The following is a 17,761-nucleotide window of genomic DNA, read 5'->3' on the forward strand; positions in this document are numbered from 1 at the left end:
AAACCTTAGTCGGACCTCACCAAAAAGAATAACACGCAAACGAGGAAAGAAAAGGAATGCATTGACTCGAGTTTCTCACATTCCAATCATTCTGGTTGCCATGGATGTCAAGATTGTTCCAGCCAAACCAGCACGTCCCTTTTTGTGTCTCGTCATCATTGTTTATGAGCTCAATGTGTAAGGGCGAGAGAGAGAGAGAGAGAGTATGGACAACCCCCGTCACCACGCAACCAACAAGAGATGCCATTGGAAATATTGGAGCGCTGCCCGTACTGACCGACTGCTTCATTCTCTCCCGGTCGGGCCGTGATTTGCGAGGCCTTCCTCTTCCCCATGCCCTTTCTTCTTCTTCAACTACCTACCTAATGATCGACGGACGGCTTACCCGTCAGATCATCGACCCCGCCAACACCAACCCAGCCTTTTCTTGCTACATAGTACAGATTACTGCTCGACAGCAAAATGTACAAGGTCTTTTGCGTTACCTGCAGCTGACGGCAACACTCTCCACCAATGATTGACCCTGCCTGCTTTATGTAAAGGTAGTTCAAGTATGCAACCATTCTGGCCGATGTATCTCAATTAATACAACATCGCATCGTTCGACGAATCCCCCACCCTGGTCCTCGCTCGGCGACCAGATTCTGCTGCTTTTCAACAATGTCACCGTATCTGACCGGCGAGTACCGACTCAGGCCACCCTCGTATTCCCCTGTTCACTCGACTCGAGTATACCTTGTATTCATTGCACATGTATACTGCTGCCAAGTACCATGTATATGTCTTCCACCGCCAAGCCTTCATGTCAGCAGAAAGCGGCGCAGATTGCTGTCTATTGTCACCCATTGGCAGGCATCCCCCCCTTCTGGTCGACAGAGCTGAGTTGCGTTGTGCATTTTATCCTGCAGCCGACCGATCGTCGCTGTTTGCGTGGGTGATGGCCTAGAGAGTCATGTCTTGTGTGAAGCCTCACTACTCAAAGATGCTTTCCAGCCCATACTGGCATGAGGGTGCGCATACCGCGCTTGTGCTTTTTAATCTCTGCCAGAAGTTTTGAATCATCGCATAGTTGTGTTCTTATGTTTGCTCATTGCCGGTGAGGCTGAGAAGGGGGGGAAGATCGGTTCGGAATTGTTTTGGTTCCGGCGTTGGTTGCTTGCAGCCAAGGGCAAAGAAGCACTTGCACACCTTCCCATGCGAGGGAGGCATGTGAGTGTGTGGCATTGGTCTTACTCTTGTCTTCCCCCATCCGGGGTATACAACTGCCCTGAAGAGAGCGAAAACTGCAAGCCCCCATCTCACAAAGCTTACAGTGAGTGGTATGACTTGCAGTAGATCAGCACCGAGAACACTGAATCTGTTCTTGCTCTTCAGCACTCACTCCAATCACCAAAAAGTAAAAAATTGACATCCACAAGAGACATCGACCAATACCCATCAATTTCTGAGCGAGGATCCTATCCTTCTTTTTAACACATTTGCCACACTATAGACATCAACGGGAGCGGGGCCGCCGTGTAAGGCTTTGTTCACCCATCCATATCTGACCGAGACAAAAGACGGACTCGATAGGCACTACCAGATCCGTTGTGTGCTCTGCTTTCATCTGGAACCGGATCACCACGGATCATCCTCATGGTCCTCTTGGCCACGCATAGCCTGACAAATCCAGAATAATGACCTTGCATTCCAGTCGTTAACCGGGACTCCTTTGTTTACCACAAGATTGCCTCCCGATCCTGCGTACAACCAGTCAAGGCCCGGTTCATGTAGTCTTGCCAGGGCTCCGTTTTGTTTGCTCTGTTTCCGCTTCCTCACAATAAGTGCAGGCCGATGCATACACCATTGGTTTCTCAACAACATCAAAGCATCATGCCGTGGTCAAGGATGGCCTTTTGGGCACTCACTGCTGGCATGGCCGCAGTTACCAATGCCCAGGCATCTGGATGGGCCGAGGGCCAAGTCAATGCGACAATGTGCGCATGGCAGAACCCAAGAGGTACGTTTAGCTGATCATCCTCCTGCCTTGTCGATTCGATATTGATGCCAGCATAGCGGCCCAGATTCGAGATACACTGTACATTGATGGAGGATATCTCTTCTGGGTGCCGGGCATGTCTGATGGGACATACGGCCCTGCAACCCAGGACAGTGAGTGATTGAATGTCTACGAGACCACATTGGCAGACTCTCTAACTATACCTCAGACAATCCTCTTGGGTTGATTTATACATTGAACTTTAGTAAACCATTTAATTCTTCTACTAATATAAGCGACATCATGGAGACAATATCAAAAGCTCCCAATGGAAATGCGGCCAACAACCTTGCGCCCAACTTCTTTGACGGCGCCATGCTCCACAACGATGCCGAGTTCTTCTTATACGGCGGCCTAACAACCAGGACTGACAAGTATCAACCACCAGATGCCGATGATGTACTCGCATACGAGTTATATCAGTATGGTGCAGAGAAGGAGCAATGGTTTCCCGGCTTCCTCACAGACAGCCTTGGCGACGACATTACGAGGTATCTCGCCTTTGGCGGCGGCGTGAGCGCGCCTTCGGAACAAAAGGCTTGGTATTTCGGTGGACTACGATCGCAGACCTGGGGCCCGATTTACTACCCAGGCATCAATGATAGTCTTAACCCGCTGGACGCGTCCAACACCCTCCTGACCCTGGATATGGCTGAGCAACAGCAGGAGACATGGGCCAACGACACGCTTCCTGGTGAAGTCAAAGGGCGTGGTGGTGTCGATGTCGTTTGGGTGCCCGTAGGAGATCAAGGGATCCTTGTTGCACTCGGGGGTGTGGTCTATCCGGACTTTAACAATGGAAATCTGACCTCGCAGAACAGAGGCCAAAGCGTAAGTGGCGTACAGTCAAGAAACTCTAAAGGCTCAACTTGCTGATAGCCACGTAGGAAACCGACAGTCCAGCATTCATGTCAACTATTGACATTTTTGACATTGCCGGCAACAGATGGTACCAACAGCCCACTATTGCCGGGCCGAATCAGCTTGCTCTTGGTTGTGCTGTTGTTGCTGCAGCCCAGGACGGTTCGAGCTTCAATATCTACTACTATGGTGGCTACAACGGTCTGGACATGGATCAGCCTTTCAATGATGACGTATGGATCTTGTCTCTGCCCTCATTCATGTGGATGAAAGTCGCTTCGGGAACCGAGGCACACGCCCGCGCTGGCCACCGCTGCGTCAAGCCGTACCCAGACCAAATGGTTGTCGTGGGAGGTTACCGCCCTCTTTCGGGATCGGGATCGCTAGACTGCCTCGAAGACACCAATATTGTTCAAGCATTCAACCTCACAGAAGGCAAATGGATGGACTCGTATGACCCAGAGATATATGAGGACTATGGCGTCCCCGAGATGATCCATCTCATGATTGGCGGCAGCTGGACTGGTGGTGCCACAATGACTACACCAACTCCTACTGGATGGGCGACACCATCGCTTTCGGAAGTCTTTGAAAAGGCCTATCCGACCTCGAAGCTGACCAACTATTATCCCTATGGTCGAGATGACGGTGGCAGCGGCAGATCGGACGTTTCGAGCGGCAGCGGCACGCCTCCATGGCTTGCGCCCGTGCTCGGTGTAGTGCTCGGACTCGTCTTCATCACGGCCATCATTGTCGGCGTCCTGCTCTACCGCCGACGCAAGCAACTCATGCGGAAACCAGGGGCGAGCGAAGTCGCCACGGATGAGAACGGCCACCGCATTCTCTCCTGGATGCGTGGACAGGACAACAATGGCAAGGCGCAGACAGTGACCAGCGAGGAACCGCAAACGTTCGACGATGTTGAGAGCCGAGTGGGCGGACAGACGCCCTATCAGACACATCCTGAGATGGCCAAGGCGCAGCCGGCGCACGTCATGGCTGAGATGCCCGACACACCATTGTTTGAAATGATGGGTATGTTTGGATTTTGCCTCTGACAAGACAGTTGAAACAGAAAATACTAACATGACTGATAGACACATCTCCTCGTGTAGAGCTGAGCGATACGGGCCTGACGCCTGTAGACATTATCAACAAGCACTCGCATTTTGCTCGCTCGCCGCACACGGCAACAACGCCGACAAACCCGTCTTCATTTTCAAACTACTCTAGCAACATTGAGCATGCCTCGATATCGACAAACTCGCAGACACGAGGCATCTTCCCCGGCTCTGAAGCCCGACCAGACTCCCCGGCGTTACCCATCACGTCGGCATCTACGCCGCCACTGGGAGCCGCTCAGCCCCCGCCCGACAACAGGGTGGTGTCGGACCTGAGCGGCATCAGCAACCGTGAGCAGGCGCACCTGCGAAACATCAGTGACGCAAGCGTCGTCAGCTCGGGCGCGGGCGTTGTTGGCACAGCGCCGCCGACGCCCGTCATGGGCCACGCATTTCCCTCGCCCGCCCTCGTGAGCCCCCCGAGCGCGGGCCCGGAAGGGCGGGAGGATTACTTTCAGAGCGTGGGCCAGACTCTGAACACGGGCAACTCGTCGTCGGGGACGCCACTCGGCTCAGGCGCCTCACCATTAAGACGGAGTGTCTTTGTGGAAAGCCAAGACGACCTGGGACTAAAGGGCGACAGGCGGTGATGGTAATCTAGTAGGCGTGAAGCAAAGGAATGCTAATTGTAATGGCTGCAGAGCAATACATCGCGGCTATAGAATACGTGGTCCGAGAAAGAAATCTGGGTTGGAGTCAACAAGTCTTCTTTGTATATAGGTTATAGGTTTTGGGGAAAGCGGGCATCATCATGCGGTCGGTACTTACGTTCCTTTTCTTGCATAATGAAATTTTCAAGCACCTTGGCATGATCATCTGCACCATTATGACGATTCCGAGTGAGTGAATGGCAAGAGATGGGAACTGTAGATTGGCGATGCTCAAGCTGGGACAAGCTGACGATTCGAACTCTCCTAATACATATTGCCATCACATGCGGTCAAAGCTCTTGGAAAACTCGACATCCCGTCCGCTCTGCCTTTGATAAACTGAGAAGCGGCCGCGTAGTAGTAAACTGGCTATTATACACCACCCCCTTTGCCTTGGATTGCGGCCAACTAAGCGGCTAACCCAAGGTGAAATGAGTTGCCCGCCCATGGCGGGCAAGTCATGTCAGCTTGTAACCTCCTCAGACATAGACCACAACAAAAGTTCTATTATGGTATTATGGGTATATACAACGTTTTTTGCAGATTTCTTGGAGTCACATGCGCGGAATTTGTGCAAGCTTTGACAGCTGTCGAGAGGGCGGCCCATCGTATATTATGGCGCAACGGCTGGGAAGTCTTCTATTCCATGTGTCCTCCAACAGATCAGCCGCTGAAGTAGTAAGAACATCACTTACTGGGATCCATGGCAAGGCTCTGATGGTCCTTGTCTTCTACAAACCTTCTGTCTACTGCCCGATGCGGAAGCTTGTGAGGCATCTGATAATCTTTTACTGGGCCCTCCGTGCATCAACTGCAGTATTTAATTCTACGACTGCTCGATTGGCATATGATGCGTCTGCGATCATCGACGGCATAGGCGTGGGAAATTGCTATTTGCGGCTTTCATAACACCTTTCCCAATGGCAATGGCGAGTGAGAGGCTGGAGGAGACTCAATCATGTATCGCTGTAAAGAGAATGCAACACCTTTTTTACCGGGGTCATAACAAATCAGCCTGACTTGAGGAGAAGGGGAAAGGCCGACGACATAGTTTCGACTCGAATCAACGATCTGCCAGCCTTGGAATAGGTATACCCACCTGGTACAAGAAACGCACATGACTTCTAGGAGACACTCGGCTGCTTGGTTCATCCATACTCGATGTCTTATTAGACACGAGCTACTAGCGAATAAAAAGCAAGCTGATATTCCAGGGACTGAAATATGGAAGCTTGAAATTCTCTCAACTAAATGATAGCACCACCTAGCCGAATCCCTTGCACCACATACTCTAATACCATGTTTCTTCGACAAATACTGCGGGCAGACATACTGATGTAGGCGCCCATGACGATCATTAAGATCACCCGGGGCACATCCAGGTGGTGAAGCTGCGCGACGAGCGGTTTGCTCTGGCCATAGCTCATACTCCACCGGCTTCCCTCCATCACGCAAAAAAGGGTCATACCGCGCGGCTGAATTGGCTGACATGTCGCTCCAACAACTATTGATTGCGATTTGTCATATACGATAATTGGACCCACTGCTTGTCTCAGAAACAATGGGTTGATCCTCTTCAGCTGAAAGCCAAGGGAAGATCACTTCGGCGATTACATTGGGCATCCATCCAGAACCCAGCGTATCGAAATATTCATTCAGGGTTGGCATATGTAAATGATCATTATGATCCAAACATTTATAATGGGCGAGATGCCTGGCCATGTTGGATCCGTCAAATTGTAAACACTGGAAAATCAGGAAGATCCAACATTCATTTGTATCTTTGTAGTTTTGCACCAAGACAAATTCGCCCACTGCCCCCAAACGGCAAACGTTCATTCTCAAGGTGCGCTCGAGATGACTTAACACACTATTTTCTCTAATTAATTCTCAGGTCGCGGAATAAATTGGAACAACGACCGGGAGGTCGAAGATGCGTGTGCGAACTATCGGGCATGGGCACTAGAAATTGTCAACGACAATATTAGCAAACTCATCAACCCGGAAGTTGTGAAACACCCATGGAGCAATGATTTTAACATGAATTGCAAAGTCCAGGTCTTCGAGCTCGAAGGGGATCATACCCAAGCCCCTCGTCAATTCGATGATGCCATGGCTATGCTACGCTTTTGGGAGAACACACCAAAAGATGGATCCGAGAGCCGAACGAATCGACGAATAATACTTCTCGAAGATATGGTGTCTAGAGTCAATGAGATCTTAGGAGTCAGCCTTGGCATCCCGCCTCATTTCTTTCTGGCTCACTGTGACAATTTCACAGATCTGAGGATAATTGACGATACATTTGCGGCGCAGAACTCGTCGTACTGGAAAGTACCGTTTCCAATAGCTCGATTTGTGCCCCAGACAGTTCCACCTGGGCCTTATACCGCAGAAGTCGGCAACTTCAGTCGGGATCACTTCGACATTCAACCACCTGGTCCAATAAACTTCAACGGCTACGTTTCCTACTGGGGTAGAAGTTATGGATTGGATTCGTGGACAGGTACGTGAATGAACCCTTATCCTCTGACTTGCACGGCTAAGTATGTTACAGCAGTCATGTTGATAGATCCGCCCCAGGCCTGGCTGCGGCAACCGAACGTATCTTACGAACTGCAAATCCGTTTTTATCCGCGAGATATCTTGCATGAAGTGATGATATCGGGTAATGATGTCAATCGTAGGATCATTCAGCCTTGTCATAGAAACATGTTCGAAGCGGCAGTTCAGGCCCATCGGCAACACCCGATACTACATACTCAGGACCCTTTCACAGGATCCATGTACGTCAGGAACCTGATTCGCTCAGCATGGGAAGATAAGATCATGCGCGAAGCTACAAGTTTCGCCGATGTACTGGGCGAAGACCGCGATAAGTACAGGGTGCACCAGGCTGTCGCTGACACAGGCAAAACTGCAGGTACTGCTTATTTCGATCTGATGGTGAAGCGGCAATCGATCCAGCAAGCAAAGGAACGTATTTTGTCCATCATGTGGAAGTTCAGATTATATGATGTGGACGATACATCAAAAGCGAACGATCTGTTCACCACTCCTGAGCAGGCAAAGAACACCCGTTTGCAGAGATACTTGGAAGAAGACAGACAGCGTCAGGTCTACTTGTCTGAAGAGAAAAGAGCGTGGAAGATGCTGTTCGAGACTCAATGCAGCTTGGAGTCGAAGGCGGCTGAACATATGGAAATGTGGTCACAACGTGCGGCAAGAAGCGCAACGGCAAACGGGTGTGGCGAATCGAATGGCACGAACATCAGGCCAATTGACGAAGATTGCGACAATCATCGTGCCATGCACCTTTGTCGCATCCATTTTCTCCATGGGCGGAAGGTTTGCAGCAGGCGAAGACCACTTCTACATCTACTGGGCTGTCTCCGTACCGGTCACTATCACCCTGCTTGTCTGGGTATTGTATGGCGACAACATACAAAAGTCCTGGGAAAAGCACAAGCCAACATGGAATTTTAGAAGGGACAACGCGCACCGGAATGCACTGGACCAAGCGACCGGACCCTAAGCGGCATTTCAGGGTATTGGGAACTTGAGAGGGACTCCAATGGCCGGTCATGGTTGATTGCATATGAAATACCATTGAGCGACACAATTGTTGCGTGATCTAAACATCCAATGGTTTCTCCTTAGTCTCTACTCCCACATCTTTAATGTTCTCCATAGTCACTTTCGCCCTCTGTGCTCCAATATCCGCCCAACTCACACCATCCTTCCTCAGCTTCTCAAGACAGTCCGCCGATGTACTATATCCGGCTTTCTCTTCCTCGCTTATCTCGGGGCCTAGAAACGTAATAATAGCCATAAACACCTATACCACGCCTAGAAAGATCCTAATAACCTTTTTATAATTATACCGCGCGGTTGCAACATTTTTGCAGCTTTTGCTCTTATATTTCTTTTGGTGCAGGGAAACACAAGTCAGCCTTACTTGCGATGCATGTGTTCCCAAGCACTGCAGGGTGCCTTAGGTCAAGGCTACCTTGATGTTGCTTGATTCCTAATCCAAAAAGGAGCCAACACCCAATTTTCCGGATCGCAATTAAGAGACCACCTGTGGGTGGCTTCAGCCGGTTGTCATCTTAGAGTTGTGGAATTTCTAGTCGCAAATACCACAAACTCCAACAAATTTCTCAAGGATTTTACACCTCTAATACGCATTTCCATCACATACAACCACAGCTCTTAGAAAACTCGGCATCCCGTCCGCTCTGCCCTTTGATAAACTGAGAAGCGCTGGATTAGTACTCAGATCGGTGACGGCTGGGGAATCCCCGGTGTTGTATGTTTTTTTGTTTCAAATTTTTGTTTTATTGATCGGAAGTCACCTTTATCACCTTTTTATTCGAGGTTTTGAGATATTCCTAACTTTTGAAGATTGTCCTAGGTGACCGACCGTATACGCGACCTGCAGGTTGGCGGTTCCCCACCTACTTGGGCGTGCACGTGCTCCCTCAATATCAATTCAATTTGTCTCTCCATTTCCCTTCACGCGGGGCAATCCGCCGAATGGCCTCTGAGGTGTTAACCAACAACACACACTGGAACCAAATACGGGACCTGAGCCCGCACAATGTCAGACGCAAATGCAACCACACCAAGGGTCTTCATCGCCCGTCACGGTAAGACAACGTCAGACCCGAGATCTATCCTTGCCAGTAATGATTCGCTGACTTGTTCTTTTCTTTGCTCTTTTGATAGGAGAGACGGAGTGGACAATCTCTGGGCAGTGCACGGGAAACGCGGATATCCCGCTGACTGAAAACGGCGTCAAGCAGAGCAGGAGTACCGGCGAGAAGCTCGTCGGGCGGGGCAAGCTGATTGATCCTGCCAAACTTGCCCACGTCTTTTGCTCTCCGCGTCAACGAGCCGTCAAGACACTCGATCTCCTTCTCGGGGAGGACACGAAAGCGACCCTCGAGTCCGAGGGAAGACTCAGCATTACCGACGACATTACTGAGTGGGACTATGGCACCTATGGTCCGTGTTTCCCTTGTATCTTGTCGAATGAAGGGCAAGCTGACATGCGTTTGCGAAGAGGGCATCACTCCAGCTGAAATCAAGACTCAGCGAGCCGAGAAGGGTCTACCCAAGTGGGACATTTGGAATATGGGATGCCCTGAAGGAGAGTGAGTCCCTGTTGAACTGCCCAAGGCTCGCGCACGACACTCTGCTGACCCAACGCCTCAGATCTCCGACCCAAGTACAGGAGAGGCTAGATAGGCTCATCGGCAACATCAAGAAGATTCAGGAGCCGTTCATGCACGGTGGCCCAGCCCCGGACGTCCTCGTAGTTGCTCATGGTCACATTCTTCGTGCATTCACCAAAAGGTGGCTGGTAAGTGGTACCCAGGCCCAACTGCTAAAAGCCGGAGACCGAACTAACTCTGTTTTTCTGAAGGAGTGGGACATGGGATTTCCTTTCACTATGATGATGGAACCTGGTGCCATTGGCGTGCTCAGTTATGCGCACCACAACATCGCTGAACCTTCGGTGTTGATCGGCATGGCCTTCCCGACCACGGTCTAAATCGCCATGCAAGGTGCCACTCAGGGCTTTGGAGCCATAGTTGCTCAGGGATTCATACGAGGTGGGCGAGTAGGACACGTGACGACCGGTTACATCTCCTCATCGTCATCACCGAGCGCCACTGCTGCCTCGTCATCTTGCCCAGCGACAATAGCGTTGATAGGAGAGGGCTTGGCGGCACATTCGGACTTGGTGAGCGACTGAGTGATCCCAGCTCCGTTCTGGACCGACTCGATTGCCTTGCGGTCTGGCTGAAATTCGGCAGGGAACTTTTCGATGGGCGATCCGATACCCGCGATCCTCTTTTTGAGACCGCTGATGATTTCTTGCTGCTTGGCTTTAACGACGCTGTGGACAAACTCCTCGGCCTTTGCGCAGAACTCGGAGAGCCTCTTCCTCTGCTCGCGAAAGTAGACATTATCTTTGACGTTCTCGTCGATGTTGCTGATGTTCAGCTTGTCGACGAGCAAGAGACCCTCCTGAATGCATCTGCGATCAACTTTGAGGTACAAACCTGACACATCCTTGAACAAGACAAAATTGCCATGATGCGCCATGTGAATTTGAAAATCAACTGGAGATTGTTAGCGAGCCTTGAAAAGAATCGAATCAGTGATTGATAGGTACTTAAGTCGCAGTAGTGCTTGCCGTACAAGAGGGCATTGTCCGGATTCTATTTTGCATAAATCTTGATTTCTACCACCCACGCCGCCGTGGCTGCGTCCGGGTGCAACACAAAGTGCACCGGCAAGTCCACCGAGACCTGCGGCTCTGCCACTCGTATCGACTTGGACGAGCTGGTGGCGCCGTGTCGTTGGTCTTAGAGATACCCCTTCGCAACTAAACTGGTAGATGAGCATTTACTTATCTGATTACTGAGAACTTGCTTTTTGTATCCAACCGCGACTCTCCTTTTCGGCTGCGATGGAAAGTATCCTTTGTTACACTTATTTGTGTGAGGTAACGAAAAATGCCATAGAAATAGGCGTTATATTGGCGCCGTTTTTGTATTTTCTTTTTTTTTTTTTTAAAAAAAAAAAAAGAGAAAAAGAATTCGCCTGAAAAGGAGAAAATTTCTGCGTCGGTAGCATGATAAATAAAAAGCCGCACAATATTCTTGCGCGTACGTGGTGAAGCGTAGTATATAGGCGTTTCTCCTTAAATCAGAGCGGGTGTTTACATCGGTGCCGCAATCGAGGAGGAGCCATGTGATCTGGGTACATCGGTACAAAGAAGCACTATACGACGGTTTCCACCCAGTATATGAGGTGCTGGCCTTTATGTCCGCGCCAAGATCCAGGCACCAGCCTCGCAGCTTCGAGACGACTTTGCAACAAGGCAAATAAAACAGGATCCATCCATGCGGTATGATGTTCACCTTGGCACCGAGCTTCACTAGCTAGATGGTGGCAAGAAATTCGTTACGATCTGCCGCGAATGATAGCAGAGTCCAGCCTTTTTTGTCTTGTTGGTCTGTATTGGTGCCGTGCCGCCTGGGCCAACTCAATCAGGCACAGTGGCTAATTGCAATGCATGGCACGTGGTCGTCGGTAAGTACACCCTTTTCACTGGAGATGTAATTAGTTTGTTAGAGTAGAACTATTAATATTGACATTGGTATTTAAATTTAGATGGCGATGGCTGTTGGTCTGTTTCCAACCAGTACGGCATCACTTTAAAGCAATTCTATGCATGGTGAGAACTCTCTGGGTCCACGGGTCCGAGTACTCGCCGTCTGACACTGTGCAGAACAACGCGGTCAAATTGCACCATTCAACCGGGCATGCAACACCATGGTGTCTGTTTCATGACGGTAGTGGGCAGATAAGCATGTATCTGTGACTGCAATGCCATGATCGAAGTACTTACGCCTTCTTCGATCCTCAATTTGCCAGCGACCAGCGACCATTGGACAGCGTCAGTCAGATGGCGCAGCATTATGTTTCAAAGATAACCAAGGTGCACCAGGGTCCTGTTATTGTGGGCGGTAAGCCATTGCCTCCTCTTGCCTCTACTGCACACTGAGTTGACAAGTCTAGGGTGGTCTTTCGGCGGCATAGTGGCATTCGAAGCTACACGGCAATTGATGGCGAAAGGGGTCGAGGTTAAAGGTCTCATGCTAATTAACTCTCCCAATCCAATCAATCATGAGCCTTTACCCAAGGAGGTTATTGCAAGTATTGCCAGACCTAGCAGCCGAACGGGTGCATCCCGTGACAGCACTGCGATGAAAGAAGAATTTCTCTATAATGCGTCACTCTTGGGGGCATACGATGCCATTCCTCTACCCGCTTCGAGACGTTCAAAGTTGAGAACAGTGATGCTGAGAAGTCAAGATATCGTGGACACTGAGAGTCTGTGTGGTGTTACATACGAGTGGCTCAGTAACCAGAATGCAAGATCTGCTTCCATTGATGTTTGGGAGGGGCCTGTCGGCGGCCATGTAGAGGTGCTACCCATTCCAGGGAATCACTTCAAGCCCTTGTCACGGACAAAATGTGAGTTCCTCTCGGCTATAATACTTTATTACTTCTTACTTGGTCGCTAATTGATTTCAGATTCGGGAGACAGGTGCCCAATTGTGGAGGGTTTGCCAGTACATAGAAGAAATGAACGACTGGCCATCAGGCAACTCGTTCATGGAGCTATGACCCGGGGATACCGACTCGTTTCGTGATTTTAAGAAGAAAGAGAACAAGATAAAAGGAGAAAAAGAAGAAGAAAAAACACTTGAATTCAACCAAGTGCTCCATGATTAACGTCTCACCTGAGCCAATACGAAGGGGAATCAGTGATCGTAAACGTAACGAAAGAAGATTTTGTTGATCCTATAGAGCTACAAAAGAGATGCGCTGAAGAGCTATCTAATATACCTCATATCAGATGTATCATAAGCGGGTTTGAATAACGATAGAAAGCGTTTGCCCCGACTCACATGTTGAAGCTGATACATGTCTGGTAGAGGTGACTCTTTCATTATTCTCAACTCTTCCTTGGCTTTATGAGTTTCAGCCTCCGACTTTTCCCAGGCAAGACTTTTTTCCATGCGTGCACGCTTGAGATTCGGGTTAGTGTTGAAGTCGTCATCTGAAAACTCCAGCTGCACCGTCCAACCAGGTTGCACCAACGACCAAGCGTTCGCTCCTATGATCATGTCATCTGCCCCCACAAAGTGGAAGTCTCGACTCTGGACAAGGTCGCGGTAGCGGTCTTCCCCGGTTTGAGATCGCCAATATTTATTATACTCTGGGAGATTGCGCGCCAAGTTTGGCTTCATTGAGCCAATGAAAGTACATATTCCCTACACCAGATGGTCAGATGTGTACGTCCAAGCCTAATAAGAGAAAATGTTTGCTGTACTTACTTCCCATGTACTGCAGTCGTCGTATGCGCACAAGTGGCTATTGCCAAATGAATCTTCTACCTTAATCCAATTGTCTGGATTAGGCGGAACGGGCTTTTCTATTCGAGACGGCAAGGTACTCATAGACGGCGACTTCAAATTCGATTGTTGAGAGGCATTGATCCTCGGACTCTGGCCTGGAGCTGAGTGTGCAGGAGCAGGAGAGTCGGTTGGAATTGTAGGGTTGACGGGAGCAGAAGCATCGACGGGAACAGAAGTCTTGATGGGAGCAGAAGCATCAACGGGAGCAGAAGTGGTATAGCCATCCGTACCACTCCTGGTCTCCAGCAGTGGTATCGTACTGTCCACTTCATCGTTCAGGATCTTTTTCGCAAATTTAACAGTTCTCCGCGTGAGAACGCGCATCTCTTCCCAGACCTCATATGTTGATGGCAAAGAAGATGGCTCTAGACTGCTCTCAAGCTGATCAATCGCCGCCAAGTCATCATCTGTGAGGCTGTCGACCGAAGCTAGAACTAATGCACCGTTCTCAATTTTGGCCGCGGCATCGTCAACTCCATCCCCATCAACATTCACCTCTGTCTGCGTCGTCGAACTTGTATCGGTGGTAGACTCTGGCAAGTCTTGATGGAATGGGTCGAGAGTCCGACTCGTTAGGATCGCCTGCGAAGATTCGTTGCTACTACGGAGCATTTGCGTCGAGAACTTCGCAGACTTTAAGGTTGCCTGTATGGCCAAGGTACTCTCCAGGGAGCTTCTGGCAAGACTGTTCCAACTTAGCATCAGAGATCTGCATATAGATTTGATAATCTTACCGGACAGACGGATCCGAACGATCCCTAGAGGTTTTAAGTCTGATCGCATTCATAGCCATTGTCAGATTGCGCTGCTGCTGCTTCAGCGTAGCTCGATAAAACAACAATTTCTCTTTTTTGGTGAGAATCCATTCAAGTCGGATGCCGAACTGCAAGAGCTTGTTCTTGCTGTCTTTGAATCGGGACAGTAATGGGCCGAGGGATTGCATGAGCGCGTGGAGTCTTTTCACAATGTCCTCGCAGATGTCGACGATATCCTTCAGCAGCTCAAGGCCGTTGATTGAAACATCTTGCAATTCGTGCAACTGATATCTGACCAACTGCAGGACCCTTGAAAATACTTCGATTTCGGACGCATATACTCGCACCTGCTCACCAGCCGAACCGACGGCGTCAGCGAGCCCGTGAAGGCTTTTAGCGATCTCAAATCCGACTGAAGCCAAACCAACAACGCTGGCAGCAATACTAAGGGGGTCCGCCATCTTGACTTTTGTTATGAGCAGATCAAGATATGAGAGTACTGTGTATCTGAGTGGTTGAACAAGAAGCGAGTGCGATATGTCCAACATAAGGTTGCTACTTGCGTTTGTACATAATACGCGACATTTATCTCCACAGTCACAGCAGGCTGAGTGGCATTTCTGCAATGGCTGCCTAGCAAAAAAAGCAATTGCAGCTGGTGCGTGCGCTGCCACACCCGCGCTTCCAGTTCGACGACAATTGGCTTGATATGCAGGTACAATCTTTTAAGTTTCGACGACTCCGGTCCTGCTTCTTGATTGGCGTTGCCAGTCACATCATTAATACGTAATCTGCGGTGTTGATCTATTCATGGTCGAATTTGGCACGCAATTGACCAATAGCGAAGCAATATAGCGCGTAATGCGCAAGATGGCAGACGTAGGACTTCATGGTTTTGTTGTAGCAAAGTTATCGTCTTCGATCACGCTAAACCAAAAGACAGTGATACATTGCCAAATAAATCCACGAATTGAAATCTTCCACAGGAGCTGGTAAGGCGAAGATTGACATGCTTCCCGCAATAAAAGGAACACTTGCAGTCGGCATACAACGGATAGTTCTGGATTTTAAACAACCTAAAAGTATTCGGGTTATATGAGAATTGTTCGCGAGCTGTGAGTTGTGACGTCAGCGCAGATAACAGGCTCTGTGTTGCCCTCAGGGTGCCCCTGAGCTGCTGATCACCAACCTGCCGAGGCTGCTGTGCGGCCTAAAGAACGCGGAGTGATGTTAATAGGGAATTTTTCAGGCGCGATCAGAAAACTATCTGAGTAGGCGGTGCTGATGTCGTCGTCCACGTGCTCGGCTCCGGAGCCGAACCAAAGGCCCAGGCGATCTTCGCCATATTAAGCATCTGGGTAAAATGGCTAGCATCAGTAAATGGTATTGCTCAGCACGCGGTTTCATGACGGATGCTGAGCTTACCAGAGAGTTTTTAGCCAGCCGCTGGCCTGGACATACGCGCCGCACGGCCCCGAAAGCATACGAAGTCCGCCGATGGTCGTCCATCTTTCCATCAACAGGGAAGCGGGCGCCGTACTCATTGTCCATGAACCGGTCCGGAATAAAGAGCTCTGGCTGGTCGTACTCGGCCTCATCATTGTGAATCGCCCATGTGTTGGCGAGGACGACGGTGCCCTTGGGTGATATGTAGCCTTGGTACACGTCGTCTTGGGTGAGCATGTGGGGGACGCCGCCGGGGGCTACAGGGCGCCAGCGGAGGGTCTGGGAAAGAATAAGAGATCAGCCTATTGCGCGGTCATTATGAAGAAAGGTTGAAGAGGACTCACTTCGTCCATGCACTTGCGCAGCTACTGCTCGACAACGGGGCCAACGTCAATGCCCAGTGCGGACGATGCGGGAACGCTCTACAGGCTGCTTCACGAGGGGGACACCGGGAGATCGTACAGCTGCTGCTCGACGTCAAAGAGGATCATGGCGATATTAACCTTCATCTGTCAATACCTCCTTTCCTTGCTGTTGACGGCGATCAAAAAAAGTCAAGCGTGGGAATACAGAGGCAATCCAACAACCGAAGACGCATTGAGTCTCGTCAGGAGTCAATCACGAAAAGGCCGTGTATATGAAAACTACCCGTATCGGTCCGCCAATGGGTGTAGAATAGTCTGTATAATTTTGATATGGAAGCGAGATCAGGAAATGATATAAGTGCAATGATGGCGTTTCCCTGGCATATGATGCTGCAAGATCAAGGACTGAATGCAAATATTGCACCCACTCTAGCGATCAGACCTGGAAGACTTCTTCTGTATTCCGCGCTTGGTGTTCATGTGTGTTCGAGACGCCAAATTAATTGTTAGCTAAGGGCTCTGGTCTGTGCTGTAGCACTATTTCGACGTACATCAAGGACCATTTATTATTGGTGCGAGACGGCCACGTTCGCGAATTTAATTGGGCTATAGCTACCGCAGCGGGGGGGACTCACAAGTCTTGTAGAGTATATTATGGCTTGCTAAGAGTTTAAGCCTTATATCCACTATAAGCCTTCTGTATTTAACAAAACTTGTCAAACCAACATTACTTGTGAGGGCAATAAGACTTGTGGATTCTCCACTATAATGGCCACTGTAAGCCCACTATAACGTCCACTGTAACCGTCCACTAAATCAAGCTGGCAAAAAAGTCAAAAACAGACAATTTTTTTTTCTTCCTTTTTGATAACCACTTGGATTGAACGTACGACTTACAGAATTATCGCGGAGCTACGGGCTTACGACTAGACTATTACGGATTTACGGATTTACGAGAAACGAAAGCAGAGCAGCTTGATTTGGTATTTATTTTATAGTGGTGGCTTATAGCGGGCTTTCATGGGGCTCACAAGCATTGTTGCCCTCACAAGTAATGTTGATTTCACAAGTTTTCTCTGCTACAGAAGGCTTGTCAGTCCCCACAGTTTCCCACTATGGTATGCTTTGCTGACGTAACCGAACGTCTTAAGGACTGTCACCAAACGCTCGAATGTCCGTATTTCCCCTCCAAATGTGCAACATAATAGACGGAAAATCTCACCACTAGCGCGGTGCAAGAGCTACAAGTTACCGTGTCATGGGCTATAATGAGAACGGTCCACTTTCTCCAGTAGATATGTCGCTGGATCAGTATTCAGATCGGTGACGGCTGGGGAATCACCAGTGTTGTATGTGTCTGATTTTTTTGCCTTGTTACTGCTGTTGGTTTTGTTGTTAGTAGTGATGGTCGTCGTTTTGGCATGCGTGGCCCTGGGAGGGCGACGATCAAGGTGCGTACAAAGCATTGATGGTAGTGTTGTCACGTGATCTCTCTCTCTTTTGTGGTGGTTGTGGTTTGGGGG

General features: G+C 49.6%; 6 protein-coding genes across 6 annotated transcripts; 3 read left to right on the forward strand and 3 right to left on the reverse strand.

Moving 5' to 3' along the window:
* Positions 1–1,872: 1,872 nt before the first annotated feature.
* PFICI_04389 (uncharacterized protein) lies at positions 1,873–4,610 on the forward strand (the record flags this gene model as incomplete). The annotated part of the gene is made up of 5 exons (XM_007832970.1): positions 1,873–1,999; positions 2,056–2,151; positions 2,208–2,869; positions 2,926–3,934; positions 3,997–4,610. The coding sequence occupies 5 exons, from the start codon at positions 1,873–1,875 to the stop codon at positions 4,608–4,610; spliced, it is 2,508 nt and encodes an 835-aa protein (XP_007831161.1).
* Positions 4,611–6,710: 2,100 nt separating this feature from the next.
* On the forward strand, positions 6,711–8,156 carry PFICI_04390 (uncharacterized protein; the record flags this gene model as incomplete). Its single annotated transcript, XM_007832971.1, has 2 exons — positions 6,711–7,176; positions 7,228–8,156. 2 exons carry the CDS (start codon positions 6,711–6,713, stop codon positions 8,154–8,156), a joined length of 1,395 nt encoding a protein of 464 aa, XP_007831162.1.
* A 1,114-nt stretch (positions 8,157–9,270) lies between these two features.
* On the forward strand, positions 9,271–10,227 carry PFICI_04391 (uncharacterized protein; the record flags this gene model as incomplete). Its single annotated transcript, XM_007832972.1, has 5 exons — positions 9,271–9,319; positions 9,399–9,677; positions 9,736–9,826; positions 9,888–10,035; positions 10,099–10,227. 5 exons carry the CDS (start codon positions 9,271–9,273, stop codon positions 10,225–10,227), a joined length of 696 nt encoding a protein of 231 aa, XP_007831163.1.
* Positions 10,228–10,316: 89 nt separating this feature from the next.
* Positions 10,317–10,784, reverse strand: PFICI_04392 (uncharacterized protein; the record flags this gene model as incomplete). Its single annotated transcript, XM_007832973.1, has 1 exon — positions 10,317–10,784. One exon carries the CDS (start codon positions 10,782–10,784, stop codon positions 10,317–10,319), a length of 468 nt encoding a protein of 155 aa, XP_007831164.1.
* A 2,271-nt stretch (positions 10,785–13,055) lies between these two features.
* On the reverse strand, positions 13,056–14,888 carry PFICI_04393 (uncharacterized protein; the record flags this gene model as incomplete). The annotated part of the gene is made up of 4 exons (XM_007832974.1): positions 13,056–13,091; positions 13,163–13,528; positions 13,592–14,357; positions 14,407–14,888. 4 exons carry the CDS (start codon positions 14,886–14,888, stop codon positions 13,056–13,058), a joined length of 1,650 nt encoding a protein of 549 aa, XP_007831165.1.
* Positions 14,889–15,682: 794 nt separating this feature from the next.
* PFICI_04394 (uncharacterized protein) lies at positions 15,683–16,110 on the reverse strand (the record flags this gene model as incomplete). Its single annotated transcript, XM_007832975.1, has 2 exons — positions 15,683–15,781; positions 15,853–16,110. 2 exons carry the CDS (start codon positions 16,108–16,110, stop codon positions 15,683–15,685), a joined length of 357 nt encoding a protein of 118 aa, XP_007831166.1.
* Between the last annotated feature and the right edge of the window lie 1,651 nt (positions 16,111–17,761).

The sequence above is a fragment of the Pestalotiopsis fici genome (genome assembly GCF_000516985.1).
Source record: "Pestalotiopsis fici W106-1 unplaced genomic scaffold PFICI_Scf_3, whole genome shotgun sequence".
Classification (NCBI taxonomy): Eukaryota; Fungi; Ascomycota; class Sordariomycetes; order Amphisphaeriales; family Sporocadaceae; genus Pestalotiopsis; species Pestalotiopsis fici.